Below are 19,514 nucleotides of genomic sequence, written 5' to 3'. Positions count from 1 at the left end.
CCTGTAACATTACACACCCTTGCTAAATAAGAACCTATCAACCTCCGCATTAAATACACGCATAATGACCTGGCCTCCACAGCCACTTTTGGCGACAAATTCCACAGATTCACCACCTCCTGGCTTAAGAAGTTGCTCCTCATCTCTATACTAAAATGACACCCCTCTTTTCTGAGGCTCTACCCGCTGGTCCTAGACTCCTTCACTGTAGGTAACATCTTTCCCACATCAATTCTATCTAGGCCCTTCAACATTCAGAAGGTTTCAATGAGATCTCTCCCCTCATTTATTTAAATTCCAGTGAGCTTAGGCCCAGAGCTTTCAAACACTTATCATACGATAACTCTTTCATTGCTGGAATCAATCTTGTGAACCTCCTCTGAATCTTCTCCGATGTAAGCACATCCTTTTCAGATAAGGGGCCTAAAACCGCTCACAATACTCCCAAGTGCAGTCTGACCAATACTTTATAAAGTTTCAGCATTACATACTTGCTTTAGTTCTCTCAAAATTAATGCTAACATTACATTTACCGTCCTCATCACGGACTCAACCTACAAGTTAACGTTTAGGGAATCCTGATACGAGGACTTCTAAGTCACTTTGGACCTCGGACCCCTGAATTTTCTATCTGTTTAGAAATTCATCAATATCTTTGTTCCTTTTCCTAAAATGCATGATCATACACTTCGTGACACTATGTTCCATCTGCTACTTCTTTGCCCATTCTCTTAATCTGTCAAAGTCCTTCTGCAGTCTCTATACTTCCTCAACACTACCTGCCTTTCCACCTGTCTTCATATTGTCTGCAAACATGGCCATAAAGCCATCAATTCTGTCATTCAAATCATTGACCTATGATATAAAAAGAAGTGGTCCCAATACTGATCCCTGCAGAACACCACTTATCTCTGGCATTCAACTAGAAAAAGCTCCCTTTATTCTTACTGTTTGCCTCCTACCAATGAGCCAATCCTCTATCCATGCTAGTATCTTTCCTTTAATACCATGGGGTCTTGTTAATCATCCTCATGGGGCACCTTGTCAAAGGCCTTCTGAAAATCCAAGTACAGAACATGTATCAGTTCTCCTTTGTCTCGTCGTTAAAGAATTCCAACAGATTTGTCAGGTGTGATTTTCCCTTAAGTAAACCATTCTGACTTTGGCCTATTTTATCATGTGCCTCCAAGTACCCTGAGACCTCAATCTTAACAATGAACTCCAACATCTTCCCAACCACTGAGGTCAAACTAACAAGCCAATAATTTCCTTTCCTCTGCCTTCCTGCCTTCTTGAAGAGTAGAGTGAACCATGCCAGAATCTGTTGATTCTTCAAAGATCATTACCAATGTCTCCACAATCTCCCCAGCCACCAATTTCAGAACCCTGGGGTGTGGTGCATCTGGTCCAAGTAATTTATCCAACTTCAGACCTTACAGCTTCCCAAGCACCTTCTCATTAGTAATAGCAATTACACTCATTTCTGCCTCCTGACACTCTTGAATTTCTGGCATACAGGTTTGCCCCACCATCCGAAGGTAGAGCGTTCCAATGAAACCGTTCGTAATCCAAAATGTCGTAAGTCGAAGAAGCAATTACCATTAATTTATATAGGAAAAATTACTAAGCGTTCCCAGACCCAAAAACATAACCTACCAAATTAAAGCAAATAACACATAAAATCTAAAATAACACTAACATATAGTATATGCAGGAATGATATGATAAATATACACTCTATATAAAGTAGAAATATTGTAGATACGCTGTAGTTTCACTTATCAAACTTAGGAAGACAGCGAGCCTAAATTGATTTGGAGAAAAAAAATCAGCATGTACACGCATACATACGCAGATGTGTACACACGTACATGCTAACGCACGTACACGCATGCGCAAACAACTGCCCGCACAAGGCTTCACGGTCATTGAAGTCTTTCTCGGGGTAAACGCATGTATAAAGCGGGTGTTTTTTTCGTAAAAGAGAAAATCCTCTTTGGTTAGCGAAAACAGGTACTAGTGTAGGTCTGTCGTAACAGCGAGTTGCTGTAAAGCGAACGTTCGAAAAGCAGGGACCACCTGTACTGCTGGTGTCTTCCACAGTGAGGACAGATACATTGCCATTTCCCCCCATTACAGCCTCTCCAGTGTCATTTTTCTGCAGTCTGGTATTTCCTCATGCCTCTCTTTTACTCTTTATAGATCTGAAAGAAACTTTTGGCAGTCTCTTCGATGTCATTACATAGCTTACCTTCATTTTTCACTCCTTATGTCCTTTTTAGTTGCCTTCTATTGGTTTTTGAAAGCTTCCCTATCCTCTAATTTCCCATTAATTTTTGATCTATTTTACTTTTATCGTATTTTCGATTTCCTTTGTTAGCCGTGGTTATGTTATTCTATTCTAAAAATGCTGTTTCTTCTTTGGAATGTATGTATCCTGCATCTTCTGAATTTTTCCCAGAAGCTCCAGCTATTGCTGTTCTGCCGTCATCCCTGCTAGTGTCCCCTTCAAAATAACTTTGGATATCTCCTCTCTCATGCCTCTGTAATTCTGTAATACTGTAATACTGACACATCTGACTTTAGCTTCTTGATCTGAAATTCCAGGGTGGTCCATCATATTATGATCACTGCCTACTAAAGATTTCTTTACCTTAATCAAATTCAGTTCATTGCACAACAGCCAATCCAGAATAGTCTTTCCCCTCGTGGGCTCAACCACATACTGCTCTAAAAAGCCTTCTCATAGGCATTCTATAAATTCCCATTTGTCCCCATGTTACATTGCAACATATCCTATTGATGTCAATTTTTGCCCTATTACTGCCTGTCCTTCCTGACAGTCTCACTACACATTGCCTCCAGTTATATACTAACTGCCCCATCTTCAGCCCTATCACTCTGGTTCTCACTCCCCAACAGCTCTAGCAAACCTACCTGTAAGGATATTGTTTCCCCCTCACATTCAAGTGTAACCCATTCCTCTTGACATACCTTCCCCAGAAGCATCCCAAATCTGAACCCCTGCCACCTGCACCAGCTCCTCAGCCACGTATTCATCTGCCAAATTTTCTTTCCTCTACCCTCATTGCCACGTGTCACAGGCAACAATCAGGGTTTAGCAACTTTGAAGTCCTGATTTTCATCTTTCTACCTAACTCCCAAATTTCTGTCTTCAGAACCTCCATCCTTTTCCATATTGGTATGGAAAATACCAATATATGCAAAATATTCCATATTTGGCATATTGGTGCCAATATGTACCAAAACCTCTGGCTTCTCACCCTCCCTCTTTAGAATACTGTGGACCCAATCTGACATATCCCTGACACGTACCTGATATTCCTGCCATCTGTGTACCCAATATATGTATGAACTGCACAAATCTACCCTGGTTTCAGAAGCTGCAAGCTGCAAACCAACTAAAAGAATTGACTCTCTACTTTTATTGTGATCTATATTTTATGTAATTTTGGACAAACTTACACATCCCTAAGCTTTGCCTGTTTTTCATTGGTGCTCTCTTCCAACCCTAAATCTCCCTGGCAGACTTGTGAGTGCCCCCTTAGGTATTTGCTCAGCTCTGCCGAGAGTCTGTTCTGAAATTATCATCTTGACTTTCTCTGTTTCCTGATTCTTTTCTCTTTTAGAAGTCTTAAAAAAGATTAGTTTGAACTTCTGGTCACTCCTGCTACAGATGCTTTAGCTTGTCTTCTGTTTTCTTATGATTGCTCTTTTTGAAGTGCTTTGTGGGACTTTGAACATGTTATATGACTTTTTGTGGTTGTTGAATTAAAAATTTGAAATGTACATAGTCAATTGAACTGTTATGTTTTAATTTACAGGGTTCAGTGGAATGTTATCCATTCAGTGCTTCAAGAAAGAAGAGATAATCTAGTTGTTATGGCAACTGGTGAGTATTAGAAGAATGTGTGTGTTCCAATGAACAGATTTTTTTTTAAACGTCAAAAAATGTGATGTTTATTTGCAAGGGTAATGATAACTAATCATCCAGAATTTTCTTTGAGAAAGTATAAGATGATGAGAGGCATTGATCGTGTGGATAGTCAGAGGCTTTGTTCCAGGGCTGAAATGGCTAACGTGAGAGGGCGCAGTTTTAAGGTGCTTGGAAGTAGGTACAGGGGAGGTGTCAGGGGTAAGATTTTTATGCAGAGAGTGGTGAGTGCGTGGAATGGGCTGCCAGTGATGGCGGTGGAGTTGGATGCAATAGGGTCTCTTAAGCGACTCCTGGATAGGTACATGGAGCTTAGAAAAATAGAGGGCGATGGATAACCCGAAGTAATTACATGTTCGGCGCAGCATTGTGGGCCGAAGAGCCTGTATTGTGCTGTAGGTTTTCTATGTTCTTAAAGTAGTGGTGGGGTTGCTTTCTTGAATTGTCCAAGTACCAATGGGTAAAGTTACTCTGAGGATGACTTTGATCCAACTGCAATGAGGAAATTGCATTTAAGTAATGTTAAGTAAATTAAATGGACTCTTAACTACCATAATTTTCATATGCACTTAGCTTTCTTATACTAATTGATTGTGAAGGTTATCGGTTTGACAGGTGCTCCAGGAGAAGTCTTAACAACTTTGCATCTTGTAGACCATGTACTCTGTTGATGTGGTATGATCAAGCAAGTGAATAATGTGTCAATCAAGCACATTACATTTAAACCATTTCAAACTACTTAACTATTGGTGTAACTATACATTTTCACAAAATGGGTGGTATTCCATTCATATTTATGCATTTTTAAGTGTTAAATAGGCTTCTGAAACTCGTAAAGTCAATCACTTGCTGCTTACCTGCACCACACTGTGTCTATGGAAAATTAAATCCAGCAACCAAGAGTGTAGTAAAGTTCAAGGATAATAGCTTCCCAGCTACAGAGTTTTTTTTGCTGGATAGCTTGTTTTGGACAATGTGATGGCTGAATCCACGAGAGGTTTAATTTTCTTCATTCCCCTCTGTCATTTTACAGCTCAAGTTGTATTAATAAAACGTAGTAGAACTGGAGATGGTAGAGATTAACGTCTCAAAATTTAAAAGCCCTAAGGTGGTCCTTTGAGCAATATTTGAACATTCAGACTGAAGATAAGGATGAGGATATAGGTAGGTAGATACTTCATTGATCCCAAAGGAAATTACAGCGTCACAGTAGCATTACAAGTGCACTGTTATAGATATTAGAAGAGGTAGAAAAAATAAAAAAAGTAAGTTACTACTAACAGTCTAACAGGAGGGGGGTTATCACTTCCTCAACTATAGGTTGACTCATTGTAAAGCCTAATGGCCATAGGTAAGAATGATCTCATATAGAGCTCTTTGGAGCAGTGCAGTTGTCTTAGCCTATTACTAAAAGTGCTCCTCTGTTCAGCCATGGTGGCATGCAGAGGGTGAGAAACATAGTCCAGGATTGCCAGGATTTTCCATAGGGTCCTTTGTTCTACCAGACCCTCCACTGTGTCCAGTTTGACTTCTATAATAGAGCCACTCTTTCTAGTCAGTTTATTGAACCTGTTGGTATCATCCATGTTGATGCCATTTTCCTAGCTCACCACCACATAGAAGATTATACTGGCAGAACGTGTAGGAGAGACCTGCATACTCCCAAGGACCTCAGTCTTCTCAGAAAGTGGAGGCAACTCTGGCACTTTTTGTATACAGCCGTTGTGTTGGTACTCCACTCAAACCTGTCATCCAGTTGCACTGCCAGATACTTGTAGGTCCTTGCCACATCCATGCCCTCACCCTCAATAGTAACATGAGCAGTGTAGGCTTAGTCTTCCTAAAGTCCATCACCATCTCCTTTGTCGTACTAATGTTGAGCTGCAGGTGATTCAGCTTGCACCATTTGATAAAGTCCTCTACCAGAGCCCTGTATTCATCCTCTCACCGTCCCTTTATACACCCAACTATTGCTAAGTGATCAGAGAATTTCTGCAGTTGATATGACTCAGTGGTGTATCTAAAGTCTGACGTATACAGGGTAAACAGGAAGGGGGCCAATACAGTCCCCTAAAAGTGCTGCTTTTAGCCATGTCTGACATGATCCTCACAGTGCTACCCTGCTTATTCAAATGGGAGTAGGCTCTGTTCATCAGGTAGATGACTATCATCAACTCCAGTGTGCTCCTGGTGGGCAAAATGCAGGGGATCAAGAGCTGATCTGATCAGAGGTCTGAGATGAGCTAGGACCAGCCACTCGAGGGTATTCATGATGTGATGTTCATTTGCAATTCTTCATGAATTTAGTCCTCCATCCTAAGCGATAGGGACCATTATGTTGCTTACTTTATTTTGTTGGATAGGTGGCATAAAATACTTTTGAATAGGACAAAGGGATACAAGAAAATTAAAACAAAAGGTGAGGATTAACTGTATATCCTGCTTTGCTATGTACTAGTGTTATGATGAATCTGTGCTTCAACCTGATCCCCATGATTTCTGGTTCCTAATGTGTGTAAGACTTTTTGACTTAGACCTGGAATGCTTGAAGAGCTGAACATCCAAAGCTGTCTGATAGAGAATTCAATAGACAGTAGGTGCAGGAGTAGGCCATTTGGCCCTTCTAGCCAGCACTGCCATTCACTGTGATCATGGTTGATCATACACAATCAATACCCCGTTCCTGCCCTCTCCCCATTTCCCTTGACCCCGCTATCTATAAGAGTGCTATCTAACTCTCTCTTGAAAACATCCAGAGACTTGGCCTCCACTGCCTTCTGGGGCAGAGCATTCCACATATCCTCCAATCTCTGGGTGAAAAACTTTTTCCGCATCTCTGTTCTAAATGGCCTACCCCTTATTCTTAAACTGTGGCCTCTAGTTCTGGACTCACCCATCAGCGGGAACATGCTTCCTGCCTCCAGCGTGTCCAATCCCTTAATAATCTTATATGTTTCAATCAGATCCCCTCTCATCCTTCTAAATTCCAGTGTATACAAGCCCAGTCGCTCCAATCTTTCAGCATATGACAGTCCCACCATTCCGGGAATTAACCTTGTGAACCTACGCTGCACTCCCTCAATAGCAAGAATATCCTTCCTCAAATTTGCAGACCAAAACTGCACACAGTACTCCAGATGGGGTCTCATCAGGGCCCTGTACAGCTGCAGAAGGAATTCCTCTTGTTATAAAGGCCAATATGCCATTAGCTTTCTTCACTGCCTGCTGTACCTGCATGCTTGCTTTCATTGACTGATGTACAAGAACAGCTAGATCTTGTTGTACTTCCTTTTCTTAACTTGACTCCATTTAGATAGTAATCTGCCTTCCTGTTCTTGCCACCAAAGTGGATAACCTCACATTTATCCACAACCCTGCATTCTCATAACATCCTCCTGACATTTCACATTGCCACCCAGCTTTGTGTCATCGGCAAATTTGCTAATGTTGCTTTTAATCCCTTCATCTAAATCATTAATGTATATTGTATACAGCTGCCGTCCCAGTACCGAACCTTGTGGTACCCCAATGGTCACAGCCTGCCATTCCGAAAGGGACCCATTAGTCGCTACTTTTTGTTTCCTGTCAGCCAGCCAATTTTCAATCCATGTCAGTACTCTGCCCTCAAAACCATGTGCCCTAATTTTGCCCACTAATCTCCTATATGGGACTTTATCAAAAGCTTTCTGTAAATCCAGGTACACTACATCCACTGGCTCTCCCTTGTCCATTTTCATAGTTACATCCTCAAAAAAAACTCCAAAAGATAAGTCAAGCATGATTTTCCCTTCTTAAATCCAAGCTGACTCGGACTGATCCTTCTACTGCTATCTAAATGTGTCGTAATTTCCTCTTTTATAATTGACTCCAGCATCTTTCCCACTACTGACGTCAGGCTAACTGGTCTATAATTCCGTTTTCTCTCTCCCTCCTTTCTTGAAAAGTGGGACAACATTAGCCACCCTCCAATCTGCAGGAACTGATCCTGAATCTATAGAACATTGGAAAACGATTACCAATGCGTCCACGATTTCTAGAGCCACCTCCTTAAGTATCCTGGGATGCAGACCATCAGGTCCCGGGGACTTATCAGCTTTCAGACCCAACAGTGTATCCAACACCGTTTCTTGCCTAATATAAATTTCATTCAGTTCATTCATTATCCTAGTTCCTTTGGCCACTATTACATCTGGGAGATCGTTTGTGTCTTCCCTAGTGAAGACAGATGCAAAGTACCTGTTCAACTCATCTGCCATTTCCTTGTTCCCCATAATAAATTCACCCGTTTCTGTCTTCAATGGCCCAATTTTGGTCTTAACTATTTTTTTGCTTTTCACATACCTAAAGAAGCTTTTACTATCTTCCTTTATATTCTTGGCTAGTTTTCCTTCGTACCTCATTTTTTTCTCCACGTATTGCCTTTTTTGTTATCTTCTGTTGCTCTTTAAAAGCTTCCCAGTCCTCCGGCTTCTTGCTCATCTTTGCTATGTTATACTTCTCTTTTATTTTTATACTGTCTTTTACTTCCCTCATCAGCCACGGCCGCCCCTTACTCCCCTTTCTTCCTCTTTGGAATGAACCGATCCTGCATCTTCTGTATTATTCCCAGAAATACCTGCCATTGTTGTTCCACTGTCTTCCCTGCTAGGGTATTGTTCCATTGAACTTTGGCCAGTTCCTCCCTCATAGCTCCATAGTTCCCTTTGTTCAACTGTAAGACTGACACATCCAATTTTTCCCTTCTCCTTCTCAAATTGTAGGTTAAAACATATCATATTATGGTCACTACCTCCTCATGGCTCCTTTACCTCAAGGTCCCTGATTAAATTTGGTTCATTGTCGAATTCCAAAGATATACAACTTTAAAGGCTTTTTCCTATCTCTGTTTCAAAGTGGCGATTCCATATTCTGAAACAATACCCTATAGATCTAGGTTTTCTTGCCAATCCCTTGAAGAATCTTGTATATCTCAATAACAACTTCAGATGGGCCAGTGATGTTTTGTCTCTTGTCTTTGGTAAACTCCCTACATCCCAAGAATTTACTCGGTAGGTCTAAAGGCTGTGCCTGAGTTACGCATGAGTTCCATTCCTGAGTCCGTATTTAAGTCGGATTTGTAAGTAAATTGGAACAAGTACATCCGGTGTTATTTAGCGTCAGTTAGTCAAACGTTTGTCTTCGTATATAGTATATATTTTATCTTTCTATGCATACAGAACACTTAAGAAACATATGTATTTCAATAATTAAACCACTGTTGCTTAGTAATAATTGTAGCTTTCATCGGGGCAGGGCTTTTCACATGTTCCATTATTCTCACCCTATCCGTTATCCTTTAAAATTATTTAAATTTGTCCCAATCATTGACTGACTGTAGCCTAACGCTTTTCTAATGACCAATGGCTTTATTATTTCCACTTTATTTTCAATCGCGATCGCTTCCTGTCAATGGAACAGAAACACTGCGGGCGTCGGGTCCTGACCTCTGCCAGGTCCCAAGGTCTGCTGGGTCTTAAGGACCACCGCACATCGTTAACGGAACAGAAACACTGTGGGTGGCAGGTCCCGAGCTCCGCTGGCTCCCGAAGTCCGCTGGGTCCTAACGACCACCGCACTGAGACAGGCTGAACGGGACAAGTGGGGGCTGTGCTGGGTTTGGGTATTTGATCATCCACAATATTCTGCGTGGGAATTTAAACTGGAGGTGGTAGTGTTTTTTTTTACGATGTTGATTTGCGAGCTTGACGTCAACCCGGCACGGATGGTACGGGAGTCACTGGATCGACATCAAACTGGCACGGGAGTGGTTTGTCACTGGATCGAACTTGGAAACCTCCGTTCTCCAGCCCGGCGCTGATCTCACTGTGCTACCAGCTGACTGGAACGGTGGGGGGTGGGGGGGGGGTGGTACAGGGTCAGGATGAATCTTACTAAAAAAAATTTTAAGCCAAATACAAAGTTAAACACTCAACACAGTGTCAATGGCAACGACTTAAAATGGCTGATGGCGTCGGGATCCGACTTAAAGTGGCGGACGGTGTTCTCCTTCCTCGTTTCTTAAGTACGAGTTGTCTGTAAGTCGGACGTTCGTAACTCGGGGACTACCTGTATAGTATGTTGCACTGACTAGAGGGCAGAAGTATTCTTGAGATTTTAAGCAAACATTTACAGTTGGCCCTCCTTATCCGCGGGGGATTGGTTCCGGGACCCCCATGAATACCAAAAAACACAGATGCTCAGGTCCCTTATTTAACCTGTCTCATTGCAGTGGACTTTAGGACCCGGCCGGGCTCGGGACCCACCACCCACAGTGTTTCTGTTCTGTTGACGGAAAACAATCACAATTGAAAATAAAGTGGAAATAATAAAGCGATTGGAAAGAGCTGGAATGCCATCGGTCATTTGAAAAGCGTCAGGCTACAGTCAGTCAACAATTGGAACAACTTTAATGGATAAAGTGAGAATGATGCAACATGTGAAAGGCCCTGCCCTGATGAAAGCGACAATTATTACTAAGCAACACAGTGGTTTAATTATTGAAATACATACACTTCTTAAGTGTTTTATATGCATAGAAAGGTAAAATATATACTGTATACTACGACAAACATTTGACTAACTGATGCTAAATAATACCGGATGTACCTGTTCTGACTTATAATATCTAATACAAAGTAAATGCTATGTAAACAGTTGTTACACTGTATTGTTTAGGGAATAATGACAAAAAAAAATCTGTACATGCTCAAACAACAAGTGCTGGAGAGAGAACACGTTTTTTCCATTCCCGAGATGCAGTTGGTTGAATCCGCGCATACGGAAGCCATGGATAAGGAGGGCTGATTGCATTTCTCACCAAGGTCCTGTATAATCTTAATAGTTATTTCTTTTGTGCTCCCATTGCCCTTCCTAATTACCTACTGGACCAACATGCTTACTCCATAATGTGGGCCAACATACTGACATACCATGATCCTCTGTACACTCCAGCAAGTTTTTTCTTTTTAAAAATATTCTGTATTTCTTCATTCCAGAGTTCATAACCTCACCCTTTATCACATAATTCTCCACTTGCCGCTCTTGCCCATTGGCTTAATCTTTTTACTTCCTTTTGTAGACTTTTTCTGTGTCCTACTAGCAGTTAATGTTCCAGAGTTTTCTGATTTGACATTTTTTATCCTCTTCATAGTTAAGTATTTCTAACATATTTTTGACACCACTACTCATGAATAAAGGACAAATGGGGCAGGTGCCAGACATCTGTTGTCTGTAGAACTCCATCGCAGCATAAGTTAGCACCTTTAGGAGATTAAGGGAATGTAATTTTACAGTTCATTTGGAAATTTTCATCTACTGTGTAGTTTGAGAAACCAATTACTTTTTTTTTAAATTGAACAGGTTATGGTAAGAGCTTATGCTACCAATTCCCAGCTGTCTACACAGGAGGTGTTACAATAGTCATTTCGCCCTTGATATCTTTGATGGAGGATCAAGTATTACAATTAAAGTAAGTTTATTTAATTTCATTCTTTTTCTTTATTGTCCCTTGCTCTATTGTTGGAATTTTTGCTGGGTTGAAGTTCTTGATTACTGGATGCATTTGGCTGAATTATTTATGTCTGAGACCAAGAACTGATTTTCAGCAAATTATTTACCTACCACAGGCATTTCCTTATCACCTTTTCACTTTATTTTCAAATGTGAATATTGCCAGCTAATGTTATCATTGATGACAGTTGGTAAGACTTCCACTATTTTTTCTTTCCTAATGCAGGAAACTGCCATTCTAGTGAAATTCAAAGTTCAAAGTACATTTATTATACAAGTATGTGTATAGTATACAACTTTAAGATTTTTCTTCATGCAGTCAGCCACAAAACAAAGGAACACAATAGAATTCGTTCAAAGAAAAACTCCACACAAGACCATTAAATACCCAAGTGTAAAAAAAGGACAAATTGTGCAAACAATAAAATGTAAACAAATAGCATTAACCTCAGAGTCTCCAAAAGTGAGTCCTCAGCGGTGAAGTGCCCTGTTCAAATTGCGCAAATAGTAAAAAAAAACAAAAAACACAAGGAACGTGAACTGTAGAGTCCCTGAAGTGAGTCCACAATCGTGGAGTGCATTCAGTGCTGCAGCAAGCTCATCCAGCTGCTCCCAAATCCAGCAGCATGGGACCCAAGTCTCCTGCACCTTCCACCTGCTGACAGCAGAAAGAGACCGGTCAAGCACAGGCAAATGGTGCGGAACACCTGTTTGTTTCCTGCTCTTGTTCTCAACCATTTTAATCTTGCTTGACACTTTAATTGGCACAGAGTAACAGAGCAGACCATGGGATTAGGATTTGACACAAAATCTCATCCATGCCAAATGCACCAGGAGATCGCAGAAGACGTAGATAGTTCAGACAGCCAACGAATACATTCTTAAAGAAGTTAGACTGCAATCAGTCGCAGTTCAGAAGTATATTTAGAAGAAGTGTATTCAATAGATTTTTAAGCCATCTTGCAAGATTTTGCTGTTGGTCTCTGGTGCCATTTTGTCGAATTTAGCTACTTCTACTTCAGTGAGCCTAATGGTATTGAATGGAGGTAGAGCAAAAGATTTTTCAAATAAAGGTATATTATATTGACAAGAATGGAAAGTTCAGTGGGTGTTACCCCAATAGCTGTGATGTCTCCTGAGAAAGGTAATGATAAAAGGGATAAAACCAAGGCCAATATGCAGTAAATTCTTCCTCCAACCCCCTTTAAAGTTCACGCCTGTCAGAAGACCACATGGAATATGTGCATTTTATAGAGATGCAAATTCTAAATGATGCTATTTTTTCCTCAGCCAAGAATTAGCCAGTCTCTTTTGAAAGTTTGAGGAGAGTTGATGAAGACCCTAGCAGCTGGCAGTATATTCCAATGGCAATCTGTTCTGGACAAAGAAAAGGCAGTCAATAGTCAGTCTGTTCCTATCTTTGAATAGTTTAAGTGTATATTCCCTTGGTTTTTTGGTCTACACTATGCCATAGTATCTTTTTTATGCCTTTATTTGCTGCTCAAGTGAAAGGGCCAGTTCTGTTCTGAATAACCAAGGTTCTTTAAGTTTGGAATTATTGCTGTGGCACTCCTCTCATGCTTTTCTGCGTTCATCAGATTGCTGACTGTTTGACGGGACGTGAAGATATTGTGTAACTATATTGATCTTCTAATGACTCGATTTATGATTTAGTTGCCTGTATTGATTTTGTAAACTGTACTTTCTTACTTTTTTGGATTATGAAAAACAGTGCTTTGATAGAAGTGAAGGTTAAGAATAGATGAATCAGTTGAATGAATGTATTAGGAATTTCCAGTCCTGTGATAAGGTGCTGCACAAGATTATAAAGTAAGAGTATGTTGTATTGCGGATAATAAACTGGCGCAGTCTCTGTATTAGTTGATGTAGAGAAAACAGAATGAGAATAAATAAGTAATTTTCAGTGCTGTAGAACTGAGAACTACTGGTGAGCACTGTGAGGGTCATGTTTTTTTGACTTCTCCAGTGCGTTCAACACCATCCACCCTGCCCTGCCGGGTGAGAAGCTGACAGTGATGCAGGTGGATGCTTCCCTGGTGTCATGGATTATTAATTACCTGACTGGCAGACCACAGTATGTGCGGTTGCAACACTGTGTGTCAGTCAGAGTGGTCAGGAGCACTGGGGCTCCACAGGGGACTGTCCTGTCTCCCTTTCTCTTCACCATCTACACCTCGGGCTTCAACTACTGTACGGAGTCTTGCCATCTTCAGAAGTTTTCTGATGACTCTGCCATAGTTGGATGCATCAGCAAGGGAGATGAGGCTGAGTACAGGGCTACGGTGGGAAATATTGTCATATAGTGTGATCAGAATCATCTGCAGCTTAATGTGAAAAAGACTAAGGAGCTGGTGGTGGACCTGAGGAGGGCCAAGGCACCGGTGACCCCTGTTTCCATCCAAAAGGTCAGTGTGGACATGGTGGAGGATTACAAATACCTGGGGATACGAATTGACAATAAACTGGACTGGTCAAGGAACACTGAGTCTGTCTACAAGAAGGGTCAGAGCTGTCTCTACTTCCTGAGGAGACTGAGGTCCTTTGACATCAGCCGGACGATGCTGAGGATGTTCTACGAGTCTGTGGTAGCCAGTGCTATCATGTTTGCTGTTGTGTGCTGGGGCACCAGGCTGAGGGTAGCAGACACCAACAGAATCAACAAACTCATTCGCAAGGCCAGTGATGTTGTGGGGGTGGAACTGGACTCTCTGATGGTGGTGTCTGAAAAGAGGATGCTGTCCAAGTTGCATGCCATCTTGGACAATGTCTCTCATCCACTCCATAATGTACTGGTTAGGCACAGGAGTACATTCAGCCAGAGACTCATTCCACCGAGATGTAACACTGAGTGTCATAGGAAGTCATTCCTGCCTGTGGCCATCAAACTTTACAACTCCTCTCTTGGAGTGTCAGACACTCTGAGCCAATAGGCTGGTCCTGGACTTATTTCCACTTGGCATAATTTACTTATTATTATTTAATTATTTCTGGTTTTATTTTGTTACATTTCTACTCTATTCTTGGTTGGTACAACTGTAATGAAACACAATTTCCCTCGGGATCAATAAAGTATGTCTGTCTGTCTGTCTGATGTTGGGGACCCATCTGTTCACAATCTTTATCAATAATTTGGTTGAAGATACCAAGTGTAATGTAGCAAGATTTGCTGAAAACTATGTGGCAGTGTAGGCTGTGTAGGGGTTGCAGAGAGACTTAATGGAGATGGTCACAAGCTAACTAAATAATTAAGGATCATAAATTTGAGGTCACCCACTTCAGTAGTACAATTACGAAGTGGTTTATTTTTTAAATGAAAAATGACTGGTAAGTATTGCTATGTCCCTAACCATAATCACTGAAAGTTCATAAACTAATTAAGAAGCAAATGTTTATATCAAGGGAACTTGGATGTAAGGTTAGAGAATAAATACTCCAATTAAAAGAGACATGGTGAGATGACATCTGGAATGTGGTGAAATAAATGGAAATTGCTTATCTAATCAGGCATCTATGGAGAGAGAACAACTGTTAAAGTTTCATCTTTATGACCTCAAGATTAAAGTTGAAGTTATCAAGTGTACATTGAAACATACAGTGAAATACGTCATTTTCATCATGCTGGGGCAGCCCGTAAGTGTTGCGACACATTCTGGCGCCAACGTAGCATCCATCATCATCACTGAGATGTGGCTGCAAGAAGGCCATAGCTGGGGGCTTACCATCAAAGGATATACTTTGTATTGAAAGGACAGGCAGGAAGGCACAGGCAGTGTTGTGGTTCTGTTGGTAAGAGATGGAATTGCACCTTTAGAAAGAGGTAGCATAGGGTCAGAGAATGTTGAATCATTGTTGGTGGAGTAAGAATAGACCTCCAAGTAGTAGCCAAGATGTGGGGTTGAGATTGCAAAGGGAGCTGGAAAAGGCATGTAATAAGGGTAATGACACAATTGTAATGGGGGACTTCAATATGCAAGGGGATTAGGAAAATCAGTTTGGTGTCAGATTGCAAGATAACAATAGTGTGGACTATTATCTAAATGGTGTGAAGGTTTAAACATCAGAGTTGCAGAGGGACTTGGGGGTCCTTGTGCAAGACTCCCAGAAGGTTAATCTATAGGTTGAGTCTGTGGTAAAGGAGGCAAGGGCAATGTTGACATTTATTTCAAGCAAAATAGGATACAAAAGCAAGGAGATGATGCTGAGCCTTTATAAGATACTAGTCAGCCCACACTTGGAGTACCGGTAGTCCCCGAGTTATGAATGTCTGATTTACGGACAACTTGTACTTACGAACCAAGGGAGAACACTGTCCGCTATTTTAATTCGGATCGCAACGTCGTCTGCCATTTTAAATTGGATCATGATGCTGTCTGCCATTTTAAGTTGTTGCAGTTGACACTGTGTTGAGTGTTTAACTTTGTACTTGGCTTAAATTTTCTTAGTAAGATTCACCATGACCTCCCCCCCTCCCCCCCATTCCGATTGGCTGGTGGCGCAGTGAGATCAGTGCCTGGCTGGAGAACGGAAGTTCTCGAGTTTGATTTAGTGACAGACCGCTCCTGTGCCGGGTTGATGGATTGATGTCGATCCAGTGACTCCTGTACCATCCGTGCCTGGTTGATGTCGAGCTCGCAACTCGACCTCGTAAAAAAAAACACTGCAACCTCCAGTTTAAATTCCCACACAGGATATTGTGGATGATCAAATACCCAAACCAAGCACAGCCCCCACTTGTCCCATTTAACCTATCTCAGTGCAGTGCAGTTTAGGACCTGGGGAATTCAGTGCTGTAGTCCTTAGGACCCAGCGGACCTCGGGAGCCTGCTTAGGTTGGGACCTGTCACCCACAGTGTTTCTGTTCCGTTGACGGGAAGCAATCACGATTGAAAATAAAGTGGAAATAATAAACCGTTTGGAAAGAGGTGAAATGCCATCGGTCATTGGAAAAGCGTTAGGCTACAGCCGGTCAACGATCGGAACAATTTTAAAGTGAGAATAATGGAGCATGTGAAAGGCCCTGTCCCGATGAAAGCTACAATTATTACTAAGCAACGCAGTGATTTAATTATTGGAATTCATACGTTTCTTGAGTGTTTTATATTCATAGAAAGGTAAAATATATACTATTTACTAAGACAAAAGTTTGACTAACTGACGCTAAATAATACTGGGTGTACTTGTTCCAACTTACGTATAAATCCGATTTAAAGACGAACTCAGGAATGGAACTCGTACGTAACCTGGGGACTGCCTGTATTGTCAACAGTTTTGGGCCCCATATGTCAGAAAGGATGTGTTGTCATTGGAGAGATTCCAGAGGAGGTTCACGAGGATGATTCCATGACGGAGTTAACATATGAGGAGCATTTGGCAGCTTTGGACCTGTACTCACTGGAATTCAGAAGAATTTGTGGGGTTGTGATTGAAATCTACTGAATGTTGAAAGGGCTAGATAGGGTGGATGTGGCGAGTAGTTTTCCTGTGGTGGGGATATCCAGAACTAGAAGGCACAACACCAAAATTAAGGGATGACCTTTTAGAACAGAGGTAAGGAGGAATTTTTTTTAGCCAGAGAGTAGTGAATCTTGAATGCTCTGCTATAGATTGTGGTAGAGGCCAAGTCTGTGGGTATACTTAAGGCAGAAGTTGATGGTTTCCTGATTGGTAAGGGCATCAAAGGATATGGTAAGAAGGCAGGTGTATGGGATTGAGTGGGATTTGGGATTAACCATGATGGAATGGGGGAGCAGACTTAATGGCATACTTCTGCTCCTATGTCTTATGGTCTTATCCCAGGATGCTCAACAGAACGACATCGCACACAGCAAGCATCAAAACAACAACAGCAAAACAAGCCCCTTTCCTCCCTTCCACCCACAAACTTATACAGTCCTCCAGACTGTCTTCAGCCTCAGCTTCCAGTGGACTCTGACTATTCAGACTTTTTTCTGAATTGGATAAAATTTTAAAAAGCATTTATGTTCTAACTGGCAGAAAAGGTAGGCATGTGAAGACAAAACCTGTGAAGGCTGGAGATGGGAAGAAAAGGTAGCTTGTTATGGCAACCAAATTGTCTGATAGAAGAAATGTATAGAGATATAAGTAATAGAAAATTAAACTGTACTGAAGCTGAAGCCCCACTAATTAGGCAAATGGCATCAAGAAGGCTGCACGTTACAAAGTATGCTTATTGTATACCGTGTTGTCGCCTGCTACAGTAACTCAGCAAGACGGTGTCAGAAGTGTGCATGACAAAACAGAAGCGTGGTAAGCGCACTAGTGTTTGTGGCCATTTCTGTTGATTCTGCTTTCAAATATTCAATCGCTAGGAAATAAACTAAATTACCGGCTGAATCAGCATGAGATGAAAAACTGCTGAGCACTCATCCTGATGGCAGCATGACTGCAGAATAGCAGATCTGAAGTGGTCATCCATTTAGAGGGTTTTATCTCTTTTTGCACTGACAGAATTCCTGTGACCTCTGGTAAGACCTATGGAGAAGGATTGTGTATTTATGTTAATAAGAACTGGTGTGTGTGTACTCTTCAGTAGTGATGTCCCACTGTTTGCCTCTGGTAGAGTTGTTAATGTTGAAATGCAGGCCCCTCACTGCCATTCTGATTGTGGCTGTATACATTCCCGCCACCTCCTCCAGGCTAATGATGGGTAAAGCTGCCACACACATCGTTATCTTTATTGTTACTGATGACTTAAAAACAGTTCTGCCTAAATTCTGTCAGTTTGCTACCAGAGGCAGGAGCACATTAGACCTGTTTTACGCCAACATCCATGGTGCTTATAAAGCTGCCCCCACTTTGGATACACTGACCACTTATGTGTTATGTTAATTCCTGTGTACAGACCACTGATTACACCAGTTCCAAGGGAGATAAAGATCTGGCCAGCAACCTCGGCATTGCAGGACTGGAACGTGCTCAGGGCAGTGGCTATCACATCAATATCGATGAATTTGTGGGATCTGTGACAGGCTATGTAGAGATGTGCATTGAGGATATCACCGATATTTAACACATCTCTTTGTGGGCAAATCAGAAGCCGTGCTTGACAGCAGAAGTCCAGGTGCTGCTGAGGCATTGGGATACTGCCTTCAGTTGGATGGATAAGATAGCTACCAGATTAGCAAAGGGAGATTATTCACAGAGAATATCCAGCCATTTCTGGTCGGTGTATTTACAACCATACACCAAAAACATTAGGCAGGGCATTCAGACCACAACAGACTACAACTTCACTTGCACATCAACAGAAGTGTTGCCTATCTTCCTGATAGGCTGAATGTATTTTACACTTGGTTTGATGTATGGAATGATGTGCCAGCAAGAAAGCACCTCCACCCCCACTCCCAAGGAGCAGGCACTCTGTTTGGCTGCAGCTGATGTGAGGAAAACCCATGTCAAGCTGCGGTGCTGATAATGTAACTGTGCAGCTAGTTAACAAAGGTTCTAACAGACATCTTCAACATCTCTCTGGTAGAATCCACTGCCCCTGTAAACTTCCTTGCAGCCACAATTGTCCCAGGGCAACGTTAATCTGCCTTAATGATTACTATCCCATGGTACTGACTTCAAAAGTAATTGAGCGGCTGGTTGAGGGTCGCATTAAATCCCATTTAACTGCTATATTGGACCATTTCTAGTTTGCTTATTGCTCAAATCAGTCCAGTGATGATGCCATAGCCTCTGCCCTCTGCTCTTGGAAAATGGTTTATATGCTAGGATCCTGCTTACTGACTTCAGCTGAGTGTTTAATACAAACATCCCTCAGAAGCTGGTGGGTAAACTGTCCTCATTGGGTCTCAATGTACCTCTCTGTAACTAGATTTTGGACTTGTTGACAGAAAGACCACAGTTAGTCTGTGTTGGCAGCTGAGCCACCTAGGGCCCAGTGCTGTTTACGCTGCTGACGTAACAGTGGTTGGCCTCAACAACAGCTTCAAGAAGGCGTACAGAGAGGAGGTGGAATGACTTG

At 41.7% G+C, this 19,514-nt stretch overlaps 1 protein-coding gene across 5 annotated transcripts in view; it reads left to right on the top strand.

Moving 5' to 3' along the window:
- The window catches only part of wrn (WRN RecQ like helicase), a 134,495-nt gene that overhangs the window by 43,105 nt on the left and 71,876 nt on the right, over positions 1-19,514 (top strand). For all 5 annotated transcript variants that reach the window (XM_059965363.1, XM_059965364.1, XM_059965361.1 and 2 more), the window contains 2 exons: positions 3,846-3,913; positions 11,354-11,462. In XM_059965363.1, coding sequence (XP_059821346.1) covers positions 3,846-3,913; positions 11,354-11,462 — 177 coding nt within the window. The remainder of the gene's footprint in view (positions 1-3,845; positions 3,914-11,353; positions 11,463-19,514) is intronic.

This window comes from Hypanus sabinus, chromosome 3, assembly GCF_030144855.1.
Source record: "Hypanus sabinus isolate sHypSab1 chromosome 3, sHypSab1.hap1, whole genome shotgun sequence".
Taxonomy (NCBI): domain Eukaryota; kingdom Metazoa; phylum Chordata; class Chondrichthyes; order Myliobatiformes; family Dasyatidae; genus Hypanus; species Hypanus sabinus.
This window is presented reverse-complemented; position numbering and strand designations above follow the sequence as displayed.